The 17,518-nt window shown below is 40.1% G+C and overlaps 2 protein-coding genes across 7 annotated transcripts in view; one reads left to right on the forward strand and one right to left on the reverse strand.

Annotated features, from left to right (window-relative positions):
- Window positions 1-7,705, reverse strand: part of MRPL22 (mitochondrial ribosomal protein L22) — a 41,161-nt gene extending 33,456 nt beyond the window's left edge. Inside the window, exons 1-2 of one of the 3 annotated variants that reach the window (XM_005683216.3) lie at window positions 7,418-7,580; window positions 7,295-7,337 (exon numbers count right to left, since the gene is read on the reverse strand). In XM_005683216.3, the coding sequence (XP_005683273.1) occupies window positions 7,295-7,337; window positions 7,418-7,445 (71 nt within the window). In that variant the 5' untranslated portion in view covers window positions 7,446-7,580. Of the gene's footprint in view, window positions 1-7,294; window positions 7,338-7,417 lie in introns of all 3 variants that reach the window. The other 2 variants (XM_005683218.3, XM_005683217.3) reach the window with 2 other exon arrangements.
- GEMIN5 (gem nuclear organelle associated protein 5) overlaps window positions 10,914-17,518 on the forward strand; it is a 38,880-nt gene continuing 32,275 nt past the window's right edge. For 2 of the 4 annotated variants that reach the window (XM_018050124.1, XM_018050125.1), the window contains exons 1-6: window positions 10,914-11,220; window positions 11,908-12,068; window positions 12,869-13,050; window positions 15,852-16,003; window positions 16,213-16,329; window positions 16,454-16,586. In XM_018050124.1, the coding sequence (XP_017905613.1) occupies window positions 11,055-11,220; window positions 11,908-12,068; window positions 12,869-13,050; window positions 15,852-16,003; window positions 16,213-16,329; window positions 16,454-16,586 (911 nt within the window). In that variant the 5' untranslated portion in view covers window positions 10,914-11,054. Of the gene's footprint in view, window positions 11,221-11,907; window positions 12,069-12,868; window positions 13,051-15,851; window positions 16,004-16,209; window positions 16,330-16,453; window positions 16,587-17,518 lie in introns of all 4 variants that reach the window. The other 2 variants (XM_018050122.1, XM_018050123.1) reach the window with 1 other exon arrangement.

Genomic DNA, 17,518 nt, shown 5'->3' on the forward strand with positions numbered 1-17,518 from the left:
CCCAAATCTGCATGCGCTCCCTGAACTCCAAACTCATATATCCAGCTGTTTCCCCACATCTCCTCTTGTATGCTTACTGGATATTTCAAATTTAAGAAGCCCTGAACTGAGTTCCTGATGGTCTCCCAAAGCCTGCTCCTCTGCAAGTCTTCCTATCTCAGCAAACGGTAACTCCATCCCTCCACTTGTTTAAGTGGCAAACCCTCGTGTCATTCCTGTTTCTCAGACTCCAATTCATCAAAAGGTCCTGTTAGCTGTGATTAATATACTGCCAAAATCCAACCATTCACCCACCTTCACAGCCATCCTAATCCAAGCCACAATAATCTTTATCTTGAAATACCAATGGTCTCTTGCTCCTCATCACCACTATGGTTTGTTCTCAACAAAGAATCACCCATTTCAGTCATATTATTCTTACACTGAAAACCCACCAATTGTTTCTCATCCCACTTAGACTAAAAACCAAAGTACTTCCAATGACCCATAAGGTTCTACATGATCTCCTATTCCTTCTTCTGACCTCATCTACTGTGTTCTTCCTCCTCTCATCCTCTCATACACTAGATATCTGGGCCTCTGCGTTTATGTTCCATCTGTCTAAAATGTTCTTCGCTCAGATGGCATGGCTTGAGAGTTTGCTCCCTGGTTTCTTTCAGATCTTTAGGCAAATGTTACCTTCTTAGAGGTCTTTCCTATCTGAAACTTCAATATCACACACACACACACACACACACACACACACACACTTTCCACTCCCATGCACGTACACGCACACACGCACACACACTTTCCACTCCCATGCACGTACACGTACACGCACACGCACACACATGCACACACACTTTCCACTCCCATGCTCTGCTTTCCCCTTCTATGAAGCTGTCACTTTCTCCTATATTCTATATTTTACTTACTATTTGCCTCCCTCACTAGATTGTACACGCCATAAGGACAGTGATTATGCTTTTTGTTCACTACAAAATTCCCAGTGCTAGAACAGCTTGGCATGTGGCAGGCACTAAATACATATTTGTATCAACAGAATGAATTACAGAATACAGGGGACAGCCAGGATAATACAAACAAGAGGGCTGAGTATAAGTACCCATGCAAAACTTTTAAACATAGTTGGAAAATGAGGGAAACTGAAGAATATTCACCATCCAAGGAGTGATATACTCTTCTGCTCTAGAAATTGCTGCCATGTCTTGCTATGCATAACAGAATCTAAAAAGCTAGATTTTTATGAGAAAGTCACCAGTTTTAAAATGATTTAAGTTTTTAAATACAATATAACATACAAAACGTATCTGCAGGCCTGACTCATCAGGCAGATCTTCAATCTGTAACCTCTTGGGGTAAGCTAGTAGAGCCCCCAAAACAACTATTTAAGTTTCATTCCTTCCCAACCCCACATTACTCTTATTTTTCATGATATAGCCCTTATTCATTATTTTGTATTTTTATTTATACATATATATTAGGGGAGGTTGGCTCACTCTAGAGGTGGATAAGAACAACTAAAGAAGTCACAATTTTCAGCAGAATAATTTTTTAAAAAAAGAATCTGAGGGAAAAAAAATTACAAAATTTATAAATATATTCTTGTTTAACTTCCAATTTCACAGATCTAACATGTTCCCTCAGAGAGGCTAGTGGAAGTCTCTGGTGTCAATAATTATTTGAAAATAAGGCACTAACCCTTTCAGATCCCTACTGTATCATTCAGAATAGTAACAGTCATGTTCTAGTCAGGAACAAAGTTACACAAGCTTCTCATTTTTTCCTAAGGAATAGTTAGAATACTTAAAAGAATCTGGATAATCAGTGCAAGCTGGTCTATTACATAAAGTTGGAATCTGTACGTGTACTTAATTTGCCATTAGGGTTCGTTCTTGGCACTGGAGTGGAAAGCCAGGATCTCAGTTTCTGGCAATCCTTCATCTACCACTTGCATCTACGCAGGCCGAAAGTTCAACTTACACTTATTGAGAAATTAATAAGGACAGGGTACTACAGGTACTGTTTCAAGTGATGGGGATGCAAAGAGACATGAAACTATCTCCTGTCAAGTGATTTAAAATTCAGTTAGAGAGATAAAGAATTAACCATACTGTGCAATAGGCATTAAAATGTCAGAAAAAGCAACAGAAGGGCTGAGGTAATCAGGATGGCTTTACGGAGTTGGGACTGAGTGTTGAAGAAGGCAGACTTCCATACTCAGAAACCCAGTACAAGAGCACTCCAAGTTAAAGGCATAGCAGAAGTAAAAACACTTTTACAGGGCATCATTCCGGAAAAAAAAAAAGACCTGAAGATGTCATCACAGACCTTTTTTGAAACTCAATGTAGTGGGCTGAACAATGATTCCCAAAATATGTCTGCATCCTCACTCCCAGAATCTGTGAATAATACTTTTTGTGGAAAAGGAGGTAATTAAGTTAGGGATCTACTGAGGAGGAGCTTATCCTGGATTATCTTGTTCAGCCCTAAATGTAATTTCATCTTTCCTAATGAGAAAGATGCAGAGAAATGGAGGGAAAGGTGAGGTGAAGACAGAAGAAGAAGCTGAAGAGACAGGCAAGGAATGAATTCTCCCTACAGCCTCCAGATGGAGTGCAGCCCTGCTGACAGCTTGATTTTGGGATTCTGGTCTCTGGAACTATGAGATAATAAGTTTCCATTGTTTTAAGTCACCCAGTTTGTGATAATTTGTCACAGCAGCCCTAGGAAACGAACACAAAAATCTTTCAAGTAAAGTTTCTACAAAGATCTACAAGTAAGGCTTCAACAAGATACAAACCCTAATTGAAAGAAGAGTCCTTACAGAAGAAACAAACACAACATTGTAAAGCAATTATCCTTCAATGAAAATTTTTTTAAAAAGAAGGAAGCATCTTGAGAGTGCCTTGAAGGAACTGTCACATAAACAAGAGACTCACTGAACAAATATAAATGTTACAGCACTGAAAATTTTCATCTGTAAGTTTTAGGGCATGGCCAGTTTAGGGCTTATTGTCAAGCCACAAATAATGGTCAATTTTTCTTTTTTCAAAAGTAAATGCCAGCATACACTTGACTTCTATTTGACTCCTTTTAACATTAAAATAAAAGATAATTAAACTGTACCATTTCAATAATAGTTTGCGGTTCGTGGGACCTTTGTCACTTTTCGGAAATATAACCTGAATTGATTAGGAGTAAAGTACCATAGTGTGTACAATTCACTTTCAAATGATTTGAGGGAAAAAAGCATATATATTTATAGAGAGCTAAAATTATGAGTTCAGCTGATGAGTCCAGCTGAAGGACACTGTAATATTCTTTTAACTTTCCTATAGAATTGAAATTTTTCAAAATAGAGGGAAACATTTCATCCATTAGCACAAGGGCCACTGCCCATATCACTAATCATCACTGAGTAGTTATATACAAAATTGTGTATCATCATCGTGCTTTTGTTTAGTTATCATGTCCCAGTGCAAAGATTCCTACACTAGGGATGATGAAATTACAAGTCAAACTATGAATACTATATGCATTTTTCTGGGAACATGTTTTGTGGCTTTCATCAGACTCTCAAAGAAGTCTGTGACTGACTCAAATTTAAGAATCACTGACCTAAAGGGCAAGGAATCACAGCTCCCTCAGGTCACAGGTTAAGATTAATTAAAAGAGCACAAATCGACATGGTAGTCGTATCTGCTGGTCACAGCAACCAGAACACTGACAGCATAGATACATTAAAAACAAGAGATAATTTCTCTTGGTAAAGGTGACACTGCACTTGAAAACATGTGCATTATTGTCAAATATCTTTTGATATTGATTTCTAACATAATCCCACAGTGATGAGAACAGACTCTGTATGATTTCAATACCTTCAGACCATAAAATATTTGCACCTTGTTTTATGTCCCTGGATATGATCCAGTCTCTCCTAATTTAATCTACGGAAACTTGAATAGAATTTTTATCCTACTGTTGTGCGAAAATTGTATAAATCTTAATTATGTTAAATCGATTTATGGTTCTTTTCAGGTCTACTATATTCTTCTACTTTTCTATATATTCATTCTATTAATTTTTGAGCATTTGATATTGAAGCTCCAAGCAAAATTGTTAATTTATCTACTTAAAAAATAATTGTAATAGTGGAACTATATGCAACTCTGTTCTGTATTTTCCAAGTCTCCTGGTAAATGTGTTATCATACTTTAAAAAAATCAAAAAGAGGAAAAAAAAGAATTACAAAAACAGTAGGGCTGATGGATGAAGTAGGTAACCTTATCTAAGAGTGCTGAGTATCCACTGATTGATTCTAGCATTAAATATGACTCCTCTCAAACAACTTCACAGCAGTATCATCTCCAACACAACATTTTCCCGGTGCCATGCACTATAAGACATTCTACGTATTAAGTCTCTTAATTCTCACAGGCATCCTTGAAGTTAACTATTATCCTCATCCTTTGATATGAGTAAACACTGAAACTGAATCTCAGAGAAGGTAAGCAAATGACCCAAGGCTCCAACACTTGTGCCTGACAGAAGCCTGAAATCCAACTCTATTACCTGCAGCCCAGTGTTTTTCAAACATATCACAATGCTGTCATCATTGTTCCACCAAATTGCTGATTCACAGTATTTCCAACTTGGTTTTTCTTGTGGAGAATTTTAACATATGTACACCTTAATTGTGTACACATGTAATTAGTGCCTTCAAACTTTTACAACCAGCTCTTCTATTTTTAAAACACCAAACCATACTCTTCACTCTTTAAATTTTAACATCACCTCTTCCGGGAAGACTCCCTTGATAAACCCCTTAAGGGCTCATCACTCGTGTCCCTCCCATGTGTGATACCACACTATTTTAAGCCAGAGAATTTTTTGTTTAGATCCCAGATTTGCCATGTAACCTTCAGTAAGTCACAAAATTTCCCAAATGCACGCATCACTAAAATGGGAGACTTAAAATTTAAAGGCTGGAAATTGTCCATCTGCTACCAAATATAACCTGTAGAAAAGTATTTGATGAGCAGCATTTTTAAATCCAGTTCAGTGTCTTTAGAGGAGGAATGTACTCAACTGTCTTCCACAAGCCCTACCACTCTTTTTACAACAACTACGTCTCTATAATTCATTTCTATCATCTGTCTGGCATTTGGGATGCAATGAGGTTTCCAACCACTGGATTATTATGTTATACCTTTTCTATTCAGTTTTAATGTGGTCATTTCCCCACTATAAAGCCCAAAATGGGGATTCATAAATTATGTAACTTGAAAACTAGAAAGAGATTACCTAGCAAAATCCAGCCTTTCTGTATCACACAGATGAAAAGACTCAAGCCAAAGTGCTTTAGTTACTTGCTCAGAGGTTCCCAATACAAGTCAGTGTGGGACAATTTAAATCAACCAGAATAAACAAAACATTCACTTTGTGCAAGACCCTACCCTGGAGCTACAAAGTGAAACAAGAATTGTCCCTAACTGTCCAGGATATACGAGGTAAGAAAGGACAAAGACATATATATCTGAAGCCATTATTTAAGAAACACATGCTAAAAAAAGAAGAAACTGATTTCATTTTTTTTTAATATTTATTATTTATTTGGCTGCACTGGGTCTTAGTTGCAGCATGTGGGGTATTCATTGCAGCATGTGAGATCTTTTAGTTTTGGCCATGTGGGATCTAGTTCCCTGACCAGGAATCGAACCCGGGTCCCCTGCAATGGAAGCGTGGAGTCTTAACTGCTAGGCCACCAAGAAAGTCCCCATTTCTTTCATTTTTAGTGAGATCATGAAAGGTAAACATTTAAACAGGGATCTGAATAATGAGAACTGCTGGATTGTTTTGTTTGTTTTGAAGATTTCCCCACTGCCCTTACTCACAGAAAAATGTATCTTCACATTTGTTCTCAACCTGACCAAGGGGAGCAGCACCCTTTCTCCCAGAGAAGTGCATTGTCAGAAGAAATGGAGAAGGACTTTGAGGGCTGCCGTTACTAAAAGAAAGTGAGGGCACAGCATGAAAAAGCCAAGAAATATGTAAAGGCACAGCATAAACAGAAAAAGTAAGTAAATCAGCATGGCTGAGGCTAGTGTGATGGAAGATAATCTACGAAAGCAAACTGAAGACAAATCCTAAGTACCAGTACTTCTTATTTTCTTCTTTAGCCACCTCTTCATCCCTTAAGCCAAGAACCTAAAACAAAGCTAGATATAATAGGAACTCAATAATAGTTTATAACAATAAAAACACTAATGGAAGCTAAGATTTAGGGTGGGAATATTATACGTCATGCACTGCATAAAACACTTTATAAACATTATTTCATTTAATCCTAATTTAAAAATCTATTAAGTAGGCACTAATAACCCTCTCATATCACAGAACTGAAGCTTAGGAAAAATGAGTTAACTTTTCCAAAATCAAAGTTAAAATGTGGATTCACAACTTATCAGATGTCTCCAAAACCTAGGAATTAAACCAAAATTAATGTTAACAAACACATCAATTAGAAAATTTACAATCAGATTATCAACCTCCACATAGCAATAGCTATACTACATTCGAAGGAAAATGAGAAGCAGGCAGAGAAAGCCTCTTACCAGTACTGACTAAAGTTCATTCCCTAACCTTAAGGAACGCTTTGTCCTGAGGTCAAAGCATGGTCTACAAAATACAGCATAAAGCTTCAAAATTCTGTAACTGTGGGACCTTGGGCACAGGTTTCCTCGTCCCAAAAAAATGGGTATTGCAGTACCTACACTATGTAGGATGGTGTAAGAATGAGATAATGCACATAGATTTTAACACAACGTCAGACACGATGTAAACTGCACCTGTCTACGATACAATCACTGCCCATATAGGCAGATAATTAGATAACGAGAAAAGTATGCTCCCAACTTGGTGGGAGAATCTAGGAAGTGTCCAGAAAAGGCATTTACAACGTCCCTTCGGTCACTGAAAATCCTGGTCCCCTCAGGGCTATGCAATACGGGGGTAATAAAAAACGGGGTGGCAAAGCTGATATTCTGGTGTACCGTTCGCCAGCCTCAGGGCATAAAGCAGAGCCCGGCACTTAAGCTCTCAGAGGATGAGATGTTGGATGGCATCACCGACGCAATGGACATGAGTCTGAGTAAACTCCGGGAGTTGGTGATGGACAAGCGCAGGCGTGCTGCAGGCCACGGGGTCGCTAAGAGTCGGACGCGACTGAGCGACTGAACTGAACTGGGCTGAGGCCAGGAACCTTCCGCAACTCCGAGGCGACACTTACCCCAAGGCCAGCTTCCCCCTGAGATTCTGCACCCATAACGCACCTGCAATATCAACACAAGTCGTTAGTTCAAATTCCCACCTCACTCCCTTCCTCCACCACTTAACCATCAAAAAATCTCACCCAAACGTTCCAGTATAACCGCCGCCATGTTTCTCCTCCCTCTACGGAAGCCTCTGAGTTCAGAACGCCGTGTGCGCAAAACGCATGCGCAATTCCCAGGGTTTTAGGGTTTTGTTGGGGTTTGTTTTCCCTTCTTATCGCGATACCCAGCCGCACCTTCATTCGTGGTGTTGTCTTGGAAACCGTCAACAGGAGGCTGGTGCTTAGGGCGGGGTCCCGTCAGCCTTGCTTCCGAATGGATTACTCAATAAGGGCCAAAGTTTAGCGAGTTTCCGAAGATTCGTCCGGATCCAGAAAAACTGCGAAGCCTCACAAATGGTCTGAAAGGACTAGGAAAACAGACCGTGAACCAAGCCAACTACCCTGGGAGGACTTCAGTTTCTAAAAACAAAAATAAGTATCACTGGGGTACAGGCTTGTAAAGACCACTAGAGATTGTATGAAAGTTCTTTTAAAGAACTCTAAGCATCAAGGTGCTAGTCACTCAGTGGTATCTGACTTTTTGCGACCCCATGGACTGTAGCCTGGCAGGTTCCTCTGTCCATGGAATTTTCCAGGCAAGAATTCTGGAGTGGGTTTGCCATTCCCTTCTCCATGGGATCTTCTCAACCCAGGGATCGAACCCAGGTCTCCTGCATTGCAGACAGACTCTTTACTATCTGAGCCACCACGGAAGCTATGTATAAAATAAGGCACAAGGATATATTGTACAGCACAAGCAATATGGCCAATATTTTATAATAACTTTCAGTTCAGTCGTTCAGTCGTGTCCAACTCTTTGCGACCCCATGGACTGCAGCACGCTAGGCCTCCCTGTTCACCACCAACTCCTGGAGTTCACTCAAACTCACGTCCATTGAGTGAGTCAGTGATGCCATCCAACCATCTCATCCTCTGTCGTCCATTCCCTTCTCCTCCCACCTTCAATCTTTCCCAGCATCAGGGTCTTTTCCAAAGAGTCAGTTCTTCACATCAGGTGGCCAAAGTATTGGAGGTTCAGCTTCAGCATCAGTCCTTCCAAAGAATATTCAGGACTGATTTCCTTTAGGATGGACTGGCTGGATCTCCTTGCAGTCCAAGGGACTCTCAAGAGTCTTCTCCAGCACCACAGTTCAAAAGCATCAATTCTTCTGTGCTCAGCTTTCTTTATAGTCCAACTCTCACATCCATACATGACTACTGGAAAAACCATAACTTTCACTAGACGGACCTTTGTTGGCAAAGTAATGTCTCTGCTTTTTAATATGCTGTCTAGTTGGTCATAACTTTTCTTCCAAGGAGTAAGCGTCTTTTAATGTCACGGCTGCAGTGAAAAAAATAAAAGTCTGCAAAAAAAAAAAAAAAAGGCTGGCACTGTTTCCACTGTTTCTCCATCTATTTCCCATGAAGTGATGGGACCAGATGCCATGATCTTCGTTTTCTGAATGTTGAGCTTTAAGCCAACTTTTTCACTCTCCTCTTTCACTTTCCTCAACAGGCTCTACTGTTCTTCTTCCCTTTATGCCACAAGGATGGTGGCATATCTGAGGTGCATATCTGAGGTTATTGATATTTCTCCCGTCAATCTTGATTCCAGCTTGTGCTTCATCCAGCCCAGTGTTTCTCATGATGTATTCTGCATATAAGTTAAATAAGCAGGGTGACAATATACAGCCTTGACATACTCCTTTTCCTATTTGGAACCAGTCTGTTGTTCCATGTCCAGTTCTAACTTGCTTCCTGACCTGCATACAGATTTCTCAAGAGGCAGGTTAGGTGGTCTGGTATTCGCATCTCTTTCAGAATTTTCCACAGTTTATTGTGATCCATACAGTCAAAGGCTTTGGCATAGTCAATAAAACAGAAATAGATGCTTTTCTGGAACTCTCTTGCTTTTTCCACGATCCAGCGGATGTTGGCAATTTGATCTCTGTTCCCCTGCTTTTTCTAAAACCAGATTGAACATCTGGAAGTTCACGGTTCACATATTGTTGAAGCCTGGCTTAGAGAATTTTGAACATTACTTTACTAGCATGTGAGATAAGTACAATTGTGTGGTAGTTTGAGCATTCTTTGGCATTGCCTTTCATAGGGATTGGAATGAAAACTGACATTTTCCAGTCCTGTGGCCACTGCTGAGTTTTCCAAATTTGCTGGCATATTGACTGCAACACTTTTACAGGATCATCTTTCAGGATTTGAAATAGCTCAACTGGAATTCCATCACCTCGGCTAGCTTTGTTCGTAGTGATGCTTCCTAAGGCCCACTTGACTTCACATTCCAGGATGTCTGCTTCATCGTGAGTATCTGGGTCATGAAGATCATGGAGTTAATCTTCAAAAATTGTGAATCACTGTTATACACTTCAAATTAATATTGTAAATCCACTATACTTCAATAAATAAAAATAAGGAACAAATGGTTCCAATACTAAGTATGATGCTAATCTTCAGGTTTACCTCCAAGAGTTAAGAGTTAATATTCAGCAGGCACTAGCTACCACATATAGCCAGCAGGCATTTCAGTAAATCTCATGTAATCCTCACAGTTAGATCCAACCCAACTAGATCTGGATCGTGATCTTACTTCTTCAGCTGAGAAAAAGGATTTATAACAGGTTAAATTCCCTGAGATAATAACTGGCAAAAACAGTGGTCAACCTAGGGGAAAAGATCTGTAATAGGTTAAAGTCTCTCACATAATAACTGGCAAAAACAGTGGTCAATCGAGGGGAAAAAGATTTATGATAAAGCTTCTCTTCAGTAGCATGGATAGTTCAGGTTTTCTTTGCTACATATTCAAGAGTTCGAGATACCCAATGCAAACAAGCAATACAAAGAAGAATAAGTGCATAAACGGAGCATTTTAGGCCGTTTGAGGTGGAAGGAAACTGGTTCTTTTTTCTCTACAGCATTTAACACATACAGTCCCTTCATAGAGTGGTACTTAATCACATCAAAAGAGGGTTACTCTATTCTGCTTCTCCTTGAGTATCAAAACTCAAAGATAGAATTTCCACCCAGTTTCAAAAACTCTTGTTTTTTATTTCTGATTATAATTTTTACCTTTTTGTTAGTTGGCTTCTTGCAGATACTTTTAAACCATCTCCAGAGCTAGCACGGTAGAGAATAAACTAGCAGGGCGGGGAGGTGACTCCATTGCTGTCGTTAATGAGAATACCTAACCTCTGGGCTGGGCTTCCTTGGTGGCTCAGACGGTAAAGAATCCGCCTGCAAGGCGGGAAACCTGGGTTGGATTTCTGAGTTGGGAAGATCCCCTGGAAAGGGGCTTGACAACCTACTCCATTATTCTTGCCTGGAGAATTCCTTGGATAGAGGAGCCTGGCGGGCTGCACAGTCCATGCGGTTGCAAAGAGTCGGACACGACTGAGCGACTAAGCACACAGTACAACCTCTGGCTAACTAGGCTCCAGTGGTACCAGACCCTCCAGGAGGAGCTGGGAAGCCGACTGCAACCCGGGGCCCCGCCTCTCCCAGGCTCGAGGCGGCTGGAATCGAGCGCGCCGTGAGGTCTGGACCTTCGCGCGCGCCGTAGCGGCGGGCTCCGAGTCAACCCCGCCCCCTCCCCGGCTCCAGCGTGGGGCTACGAACGGTCTGCTCCAGTGGTTGCTTCCCTCATCCCTGGTTGCCCGTGATTATGGGACAGGAACCGCGCACGTTGCCGCCCTCCCCTAACTGGTACTGCTCCCGATGCAGCGATGCCGTGCCCGGGGGCCTCTTCGGCTTCGCGGCGCGGACTTCGGTCTTCCTTGTCCGCGTGGGCCCGGGCGCGGACACGATCCCAGGGACGCCCCCATTTCGAGGTAAGTCCCCACCTCTTGACCCCAAACTACCTGCACTAACTGCGTTCCCCGGGGGCGCCAAGAGGGCGTGCCCGCCATAGATGGGGAAACTGAGGCTCGGGCAGAGAGAAGGGTCTATTCATAGTCGTCTAAACTGAGTTGTGTCCGGGTCTCCAAGGCTGAGCTCTACACCACGCTGTGGCTAAGCGGTCCCGCCTCCTGGCTCTCTCAGCGTGCATCCGCTGGCTTACTAAAAAGTTATCCGTGTGTCTTTCCAGGTATTTATAACACCTAGGCCTTGCTTTCTACAGCTCCAGGCCCTAAGCGAGATCTGCTTCCAGGGTCCAGCTAGGTTTTGGTTATGCCTTGGGATACGGCATGCCAGACACTTCCTAAAGACTTCTAGCCAGATCTAAATACAAATCCCTTTTACATTCTTCATTGGAGCTGCTCCTCAGCCTGAGAACTAGGCACATCGAGCGATATGAACGTATTTTACAGTTAAAAAGACTGAGTCCCAGGGAGATAAAACGACTTGTCTGAAGTCAGATGGCAGAGCCAATATCTGCACATGAGATTTCTAATTGTGGGTTTCTGGATATTTTTGTTATTCCATGGAATAAGTGAGGCCGCAATCACCAACAACAGTAAAGATGCTGGCGGGAATCTTAGATAGCTCTTTAACCTGCAGCCTGGTTTTGCTTGAAGTCATAGGCGAGTTGGTGGGACACACGGAAAAGGTGTCTGGCTTCACGTTTTGTCATCACCCGGATCAATACAACCTCTGCGCCACCAGCTCCGATGATGGGACGGTGAAAATCTGGGAAGTAGAGGCAAAAACAGTTGTGACGGAACATGCACTCCATCAGGTACCATGGCTTACTGGTTTCTCAGACTATTAATAAATATCTGTGTCAGAGTTCTCCTGCTTCAAGTATAGTTTTGCTAGCTCCTCTGTGCTAACTTTTATTTATATATATAATTGAGTATAATTTTAAAAATATATAATTATTATAAATATATATTAAATATTTATTAAATATATAAAATTTATATAATATATATGGTAACTTTTATAATTGTGTTTGTTCATTAGATCAGAAGGTATATATTGTAAAGGTACCTCAAAATTTTTTTGAACGGCGATACATATAAATCAGAGGTCAACAAACTGCACTGCTGCCTGCTTTTGCAGAGTTTCACTGGAATACAATCACAGCCGTTCATTTTAGTATTGCCTACAATTTTAACTATTGCTGCTTGCAGGCTACAATGGCAGAATTGAGAGTTAAAACAGACAATATTGCCCACACAATCTAAAATATTTACTCTCTGGCTCTTTACACGAAAAAGACTCTTCATATAAACTGTGAGTGAAACTTATTTTGAAACTAGATGGTTAAATGATATACCTGCCTAGAAAATATAGACAATAACTCAGTTAGTCTTAGGAAGAATTTTGCACTAATCTACAAAGGAAGAAAAAAATTTAATCATTCTTAGCCTGAATTCTCCTATCATTGGATTATAATATAATATTGCTATATGGGTGGTCCTAACAGTATTTATTAAGTACCTATAATATGCCTAGCATTATACAGATTAAAAACTAAGTAAAAATTAAGCAATAACAAATGAGAAACAAATATATCTTTCCTTTGTTTTAAAGCATACAATATCAGCATTGCATTGGTCTCCTCGAGTAAAGGATCTGATAGTATCTGGAGATGAAAAAGGAGTAGTTTTCTGTTACTGGCTTAACAGAAATGACAGTCAGCACCTCTTTATAGAACCTAGGACAATTTTCTGTCTTACTTGCTCGCCTCATCATGAAGATTTAGTAGCTATTGGGTGAGTACTGTGCCATTTGCACTAATAATTTATTTTTGTTTATGATGTTATTTTGTATTTTCTTTACCTTCTCCTATCCCTTTATTCCTCACAGGAAACCATTTACAGGTATTAACCACTCTCTCTGCACCCCTCGTATTGTTATTCCTGTGACCTCCAGGTCCTCACTGTATTTTTGTTTCCCTGGTTTCTGTGATACTGTACTTTCCTTATTCTTCATACCTGATTTCTTCAGTGAATCTCCAAATGTCAGAAATGTCCTCTTTCACCTTTTACTCCTCTGTACTTACCTTTGGTTATATTAATAACATTTATTCCCATAGGGTCAAATGACTCAGCTCTGCTCTGATTCTCAGCTCTTCCACTCAATTGGGAAAGCAATGTGGCATTGGGATCCATCTCCCCTGTGATCATCAAGGTTGTCTTCACATGAGCTGCCTCAGTAGGCGGTCCTCTCTCCCTTACTGCTCCATTTACTTATCTCTCAAAGATGTCCATTCTGTCTAGTTTAAAGATGAGACATAAGCACAAGCATCTAAGAGGAGAAAGTCCAACGGAGAGAATTCCAGACACTTGGAGGCGGGATAGATACACATGGTGACAACTTTTCCACAAACTCTGTTGCAGCGATGTGCATGTAGACATGAAGCCAGAGGAGGCATATGGGGGTCAGGGAGCATTAAACGGAAGATAACAAAGGCATGTTTCTATGCTGATAGAAATGAGGCAGAAGAGGGGGAGTCTGTTGCAGGGGTGAACAGTGATGAATACAGGAGTGCTGAGAAGTCAAGAGGGAATTGGCCCCAGATCACAAGTAAAAAGAACCAGCTGAGAATGTGGAGATAGGTGTAAGTAGTTTCACAGATCTGCTTAGAAGAGAAGGGTGTTTCATTCTGATGGCTTCTGTTTTTTTGTGAGGCACAAGTCAAGTTCAGAGTGGGACAGGAGCTCGATGCAGGACGAAGGTATGAAGAGTCATCTCAGAGAACAGGAAAATGAACTTTCTGATGGAAATTGCAGGTCCTATGGTCCTGGTTGAGTGCCAAGCCGAGGATCATGATCGTGAATTTTAAGTAAACTACTCAAACTGATTGAGAAAGGGGGTGGTTGGATTCAACCAGGTTTGGGGTTCTGTGGAGTAAATACCCCTGAGAAAAAGGGGGAACAAAGGAGATAAGGATTTTATTTAAGGAGTGATTATAATGATGGATCATGAATCTGCTCTGCATGCAGGGATGAACAGGAAGACAGGTGTGCATGAGTAACACTAAAAATGGAAAGGGTCTGTGATGGGAGGTCTCCATGAAATGGGAGCATTGTGGTGAGGGTACAAGAGACGGAGCAGAAAGGGTGGTAGGCAGGGGTCAGAGAAGGGTAAATCAAACTGACCTTGAAAGATGAGCAGAAATTCACAAGAAGAGGTGAGTCTTTCAAACAGTCAAACAGGATTGAATCAAAATGATTTATTTTTAAATGTTCTTCAAAACAGTGATTAGTCCCTGAAGTCTTGATTGAAATTGCAAAATAGCTTGATCACATGTCTATTGTTAGGTTATATAACTTGATGGTTTTCAAAGTCTCTATCTTCAAAGATTTGATATATTCTATGATTTTATTTTTTTTAAATAAAGTTGTAACTGGGAAAAGATTTTTTTAATAAAAAGAGAAATAAAGCTGTAGGATTATCTAGTGTATAGGAAAACAGGTATGCCTACTTTGGAGACCAATTTTGCACTTTCTAGTAAAGCAAAAATGTGACTAAGATTCTGGCAGTTCTGTTACTAGGCATCAAACCTGAAACTGTCTTAAGTGTGTGATAAGATTATTAATTAAGATTATTATATATTTTATAATCTTATAATAATAAGATTATTAATAGCATTTTATGTTTGTAACAGTAAAAAAGTGAGAGCCTTTCAAAAGGAAAATGAGTAAACTTGAAGTATATTCATACAGTGGAGTACTATGCAATAGTATAAATGACTGATCAGGGACTAGAGTTACATGTGTTAACATGGATGACTCACAAAAAGAATGAGTGGAAAAAACAAGCTACAGAAAAATAAACAACATGTTACCATTTATATGAAGCTTTTAAAGTACAAAGTAATTTTGTTTCTCATTTAGGAATATATACAAAGGAAGTCTAGAACTAATATAACACAAGATAGAGGAACTGCAGTTTACCTCTGTGGAAGAGAGGGAGAAAAATTTGATTGGGATGAGATATACAGAGGATTTCAACTGTACTGCAAAGTTTTGGGTTTTTTTTCTTAAGCTAGAGAGTAGATATTTCTTTATTGGGTCTGAAATACTTCATCATTTAAAGAAAAAACTATTAGAATGTCTCAATTTCTTCTAATTTGAAAAGAATGACAGTCTTGAAATACCCAGATCTACAGGTTAGAATTCTGCAGCTTTTGTTAGAAAAGTAAGATCACTTGTAAAATAAAAAGATATTTTTAGTGTATTAGGACAAATTCATTTCCAATTAGGGGGATTGCTGGCCCCTTTCAGGGCTACTTTTCTTTAACGTTTCCCTCGAGCACAAGCATGCTCTGCTGTCAAACTTCATGCTGGGCAACATGCATAGTATAACATAGTACCTGGAATTTGATCATTTGATCAAAATATGAAATAAGTATACTTTGGAAAAAGGACAGAACAAAATATTCCTTGCTCTCTTTCCTCCCTCCCCTCCATGCACTTAACTTGTAGAAATGCACAATAACTCCTAAGCCAAAAGTTTCCTAGAAAGACAGTCTGTATTTTTTAGCAATATTTCTAACCTTGTTTTTTAGCTACAAAGATGGCATAGTGGTTATAATTGACATCAGCAAGAAAGGAGAAGTTATGCACAGGCTTCGAGGCCACGATGATGAGATCCATTCCATAGCCTGGTGTCCCCTGTCGGGTGAAGACTGTTTATCCATAAACCAAGAGGAAAATTCAGGTAGAGATGATTTAAGAGGGTTCAGTACTCTTTAGACCCAAAGAACCAAGTGGGTAGAATAGTACAATTTGAATTACATTTAAAACTAGATTTTACAGATCAAATCTATGAAAATGATAGTTACAGGAACCCTTGCAAACTAGTTTTTTCTTTAATGAGTTCATTTTTAATGCAAATTAAAAACAAAATTACCATCTCTATCCTAGAAGAACCTGAAATTCCCAATGGGAAAGTTACAGCACAAACTCCAGTAACAAAAGGCTGCTACTTAGCCACTGGGAGCAAAGACCAGACCATTCGGATCTGGAGCTGCTCTAGAGGCCGAGGTAAGGCTAATATTCGACATTTCCCTTGTGATATAACTTCTATCAATCCAGTAAAAGCTTTTTTACTGTCTTATTATCCTGAGTGTGTGTCTTGACTGTCCATGGAACTTCTTTTAATCTGCAGGGGTGATGACTTTGAAATTGCCCTTTCTTAAAAGAAGAGGAGGGGGTGTAGACCCAACTGTTAAAGAGCGCCTTTGGTTGACACTCCATTGGCCCAAGGATCAGCCAACTCAGCTGGTATCCAGCTGTTTTGGGTAAGTTTTGTTTTTGTTTTTGTTTTTGTCATGCTCTCTAACACATTTTGTTTTCCTCTCTAGTCTCAGGAATTCCTAGGCTTCTCTTTCTAGACACATAAAATGGAGACAGCAGTGGCTAAGAGGCCCATTATATTATGATGGACCATTTGTAATGGAAAAGTCATGGAATTAATACCTGTGCTGTCTAGTAAGAGTTATGAAAAGATCAAATAAGTACAGCCTGCTTGTTAAGTGTGGACTCTGAAGTCAGGCAGATTTCAGAATCAGTCTGTTACTTATCAGCTGTTCATAAGCAAGATTCTTCACTTTTCTGAGCTTCAGTGACTTCACATGAATAAGGGGGCGGTTATAGTGTTTCCTTTCTCTTAGGATGATTATGACCATTTGTTAAGCAAAATGTATTGAGCACCTGTTTCTAGGTGCTTGAGATGACAAGTGAATTTAACAGACAAGGTCCCTGCTTTAAGAGGCAATGCAGGTAGAGCATATAGGATCTCCCAAAGTGTTAGCAGTGACGCTACTACCCACACTGCTCCAAAGCAGACATATGTCTTAAAGCCTTTGTGGTTGTGCAAATTATGGTGGCATTTTATAATTAAAGCTATTAGGAAAATCTGTTCAGAAGGTAGTCTAGTATGTTTGCATGGTTCAAAAAGAATGAAAGGATATAGTAAAGCTCCTTTTTAAAAATTTTAGCCACACCACGTAGCTTGCAGGATCTCAGTTCCCTGACCAAATCGGGCAACTGCAGCGAAAGCAGAGTCCTAACCACTAGACCACCAGCGAACCCCAGAGCTCCCTCTCCACCTCTGTCTTCTCTGCTTGGTTCTCCTCGCCATAGGCAATAATTTCTTTTGTTTTTGCATCTGTTTTAGAATATGTAATTTGTCTCTCCTTAAAGGAACAATGAACAGAAAGTATTTTGCAGC

The sequence above is a fragment of the Capra hircus genome, chromosome 7 (assembly GCF_001704415.2).
Source record: "Capra hircus breed San Clemente chromosome 7, ASM170441v1, whole genome shotgun sequence".
NCBI classification, from domain to species: Eukaryota; Metazoa; Chordata; class Mammalia; order Artiodactyla; family Bovidae; genus Capra; species Capra hircus.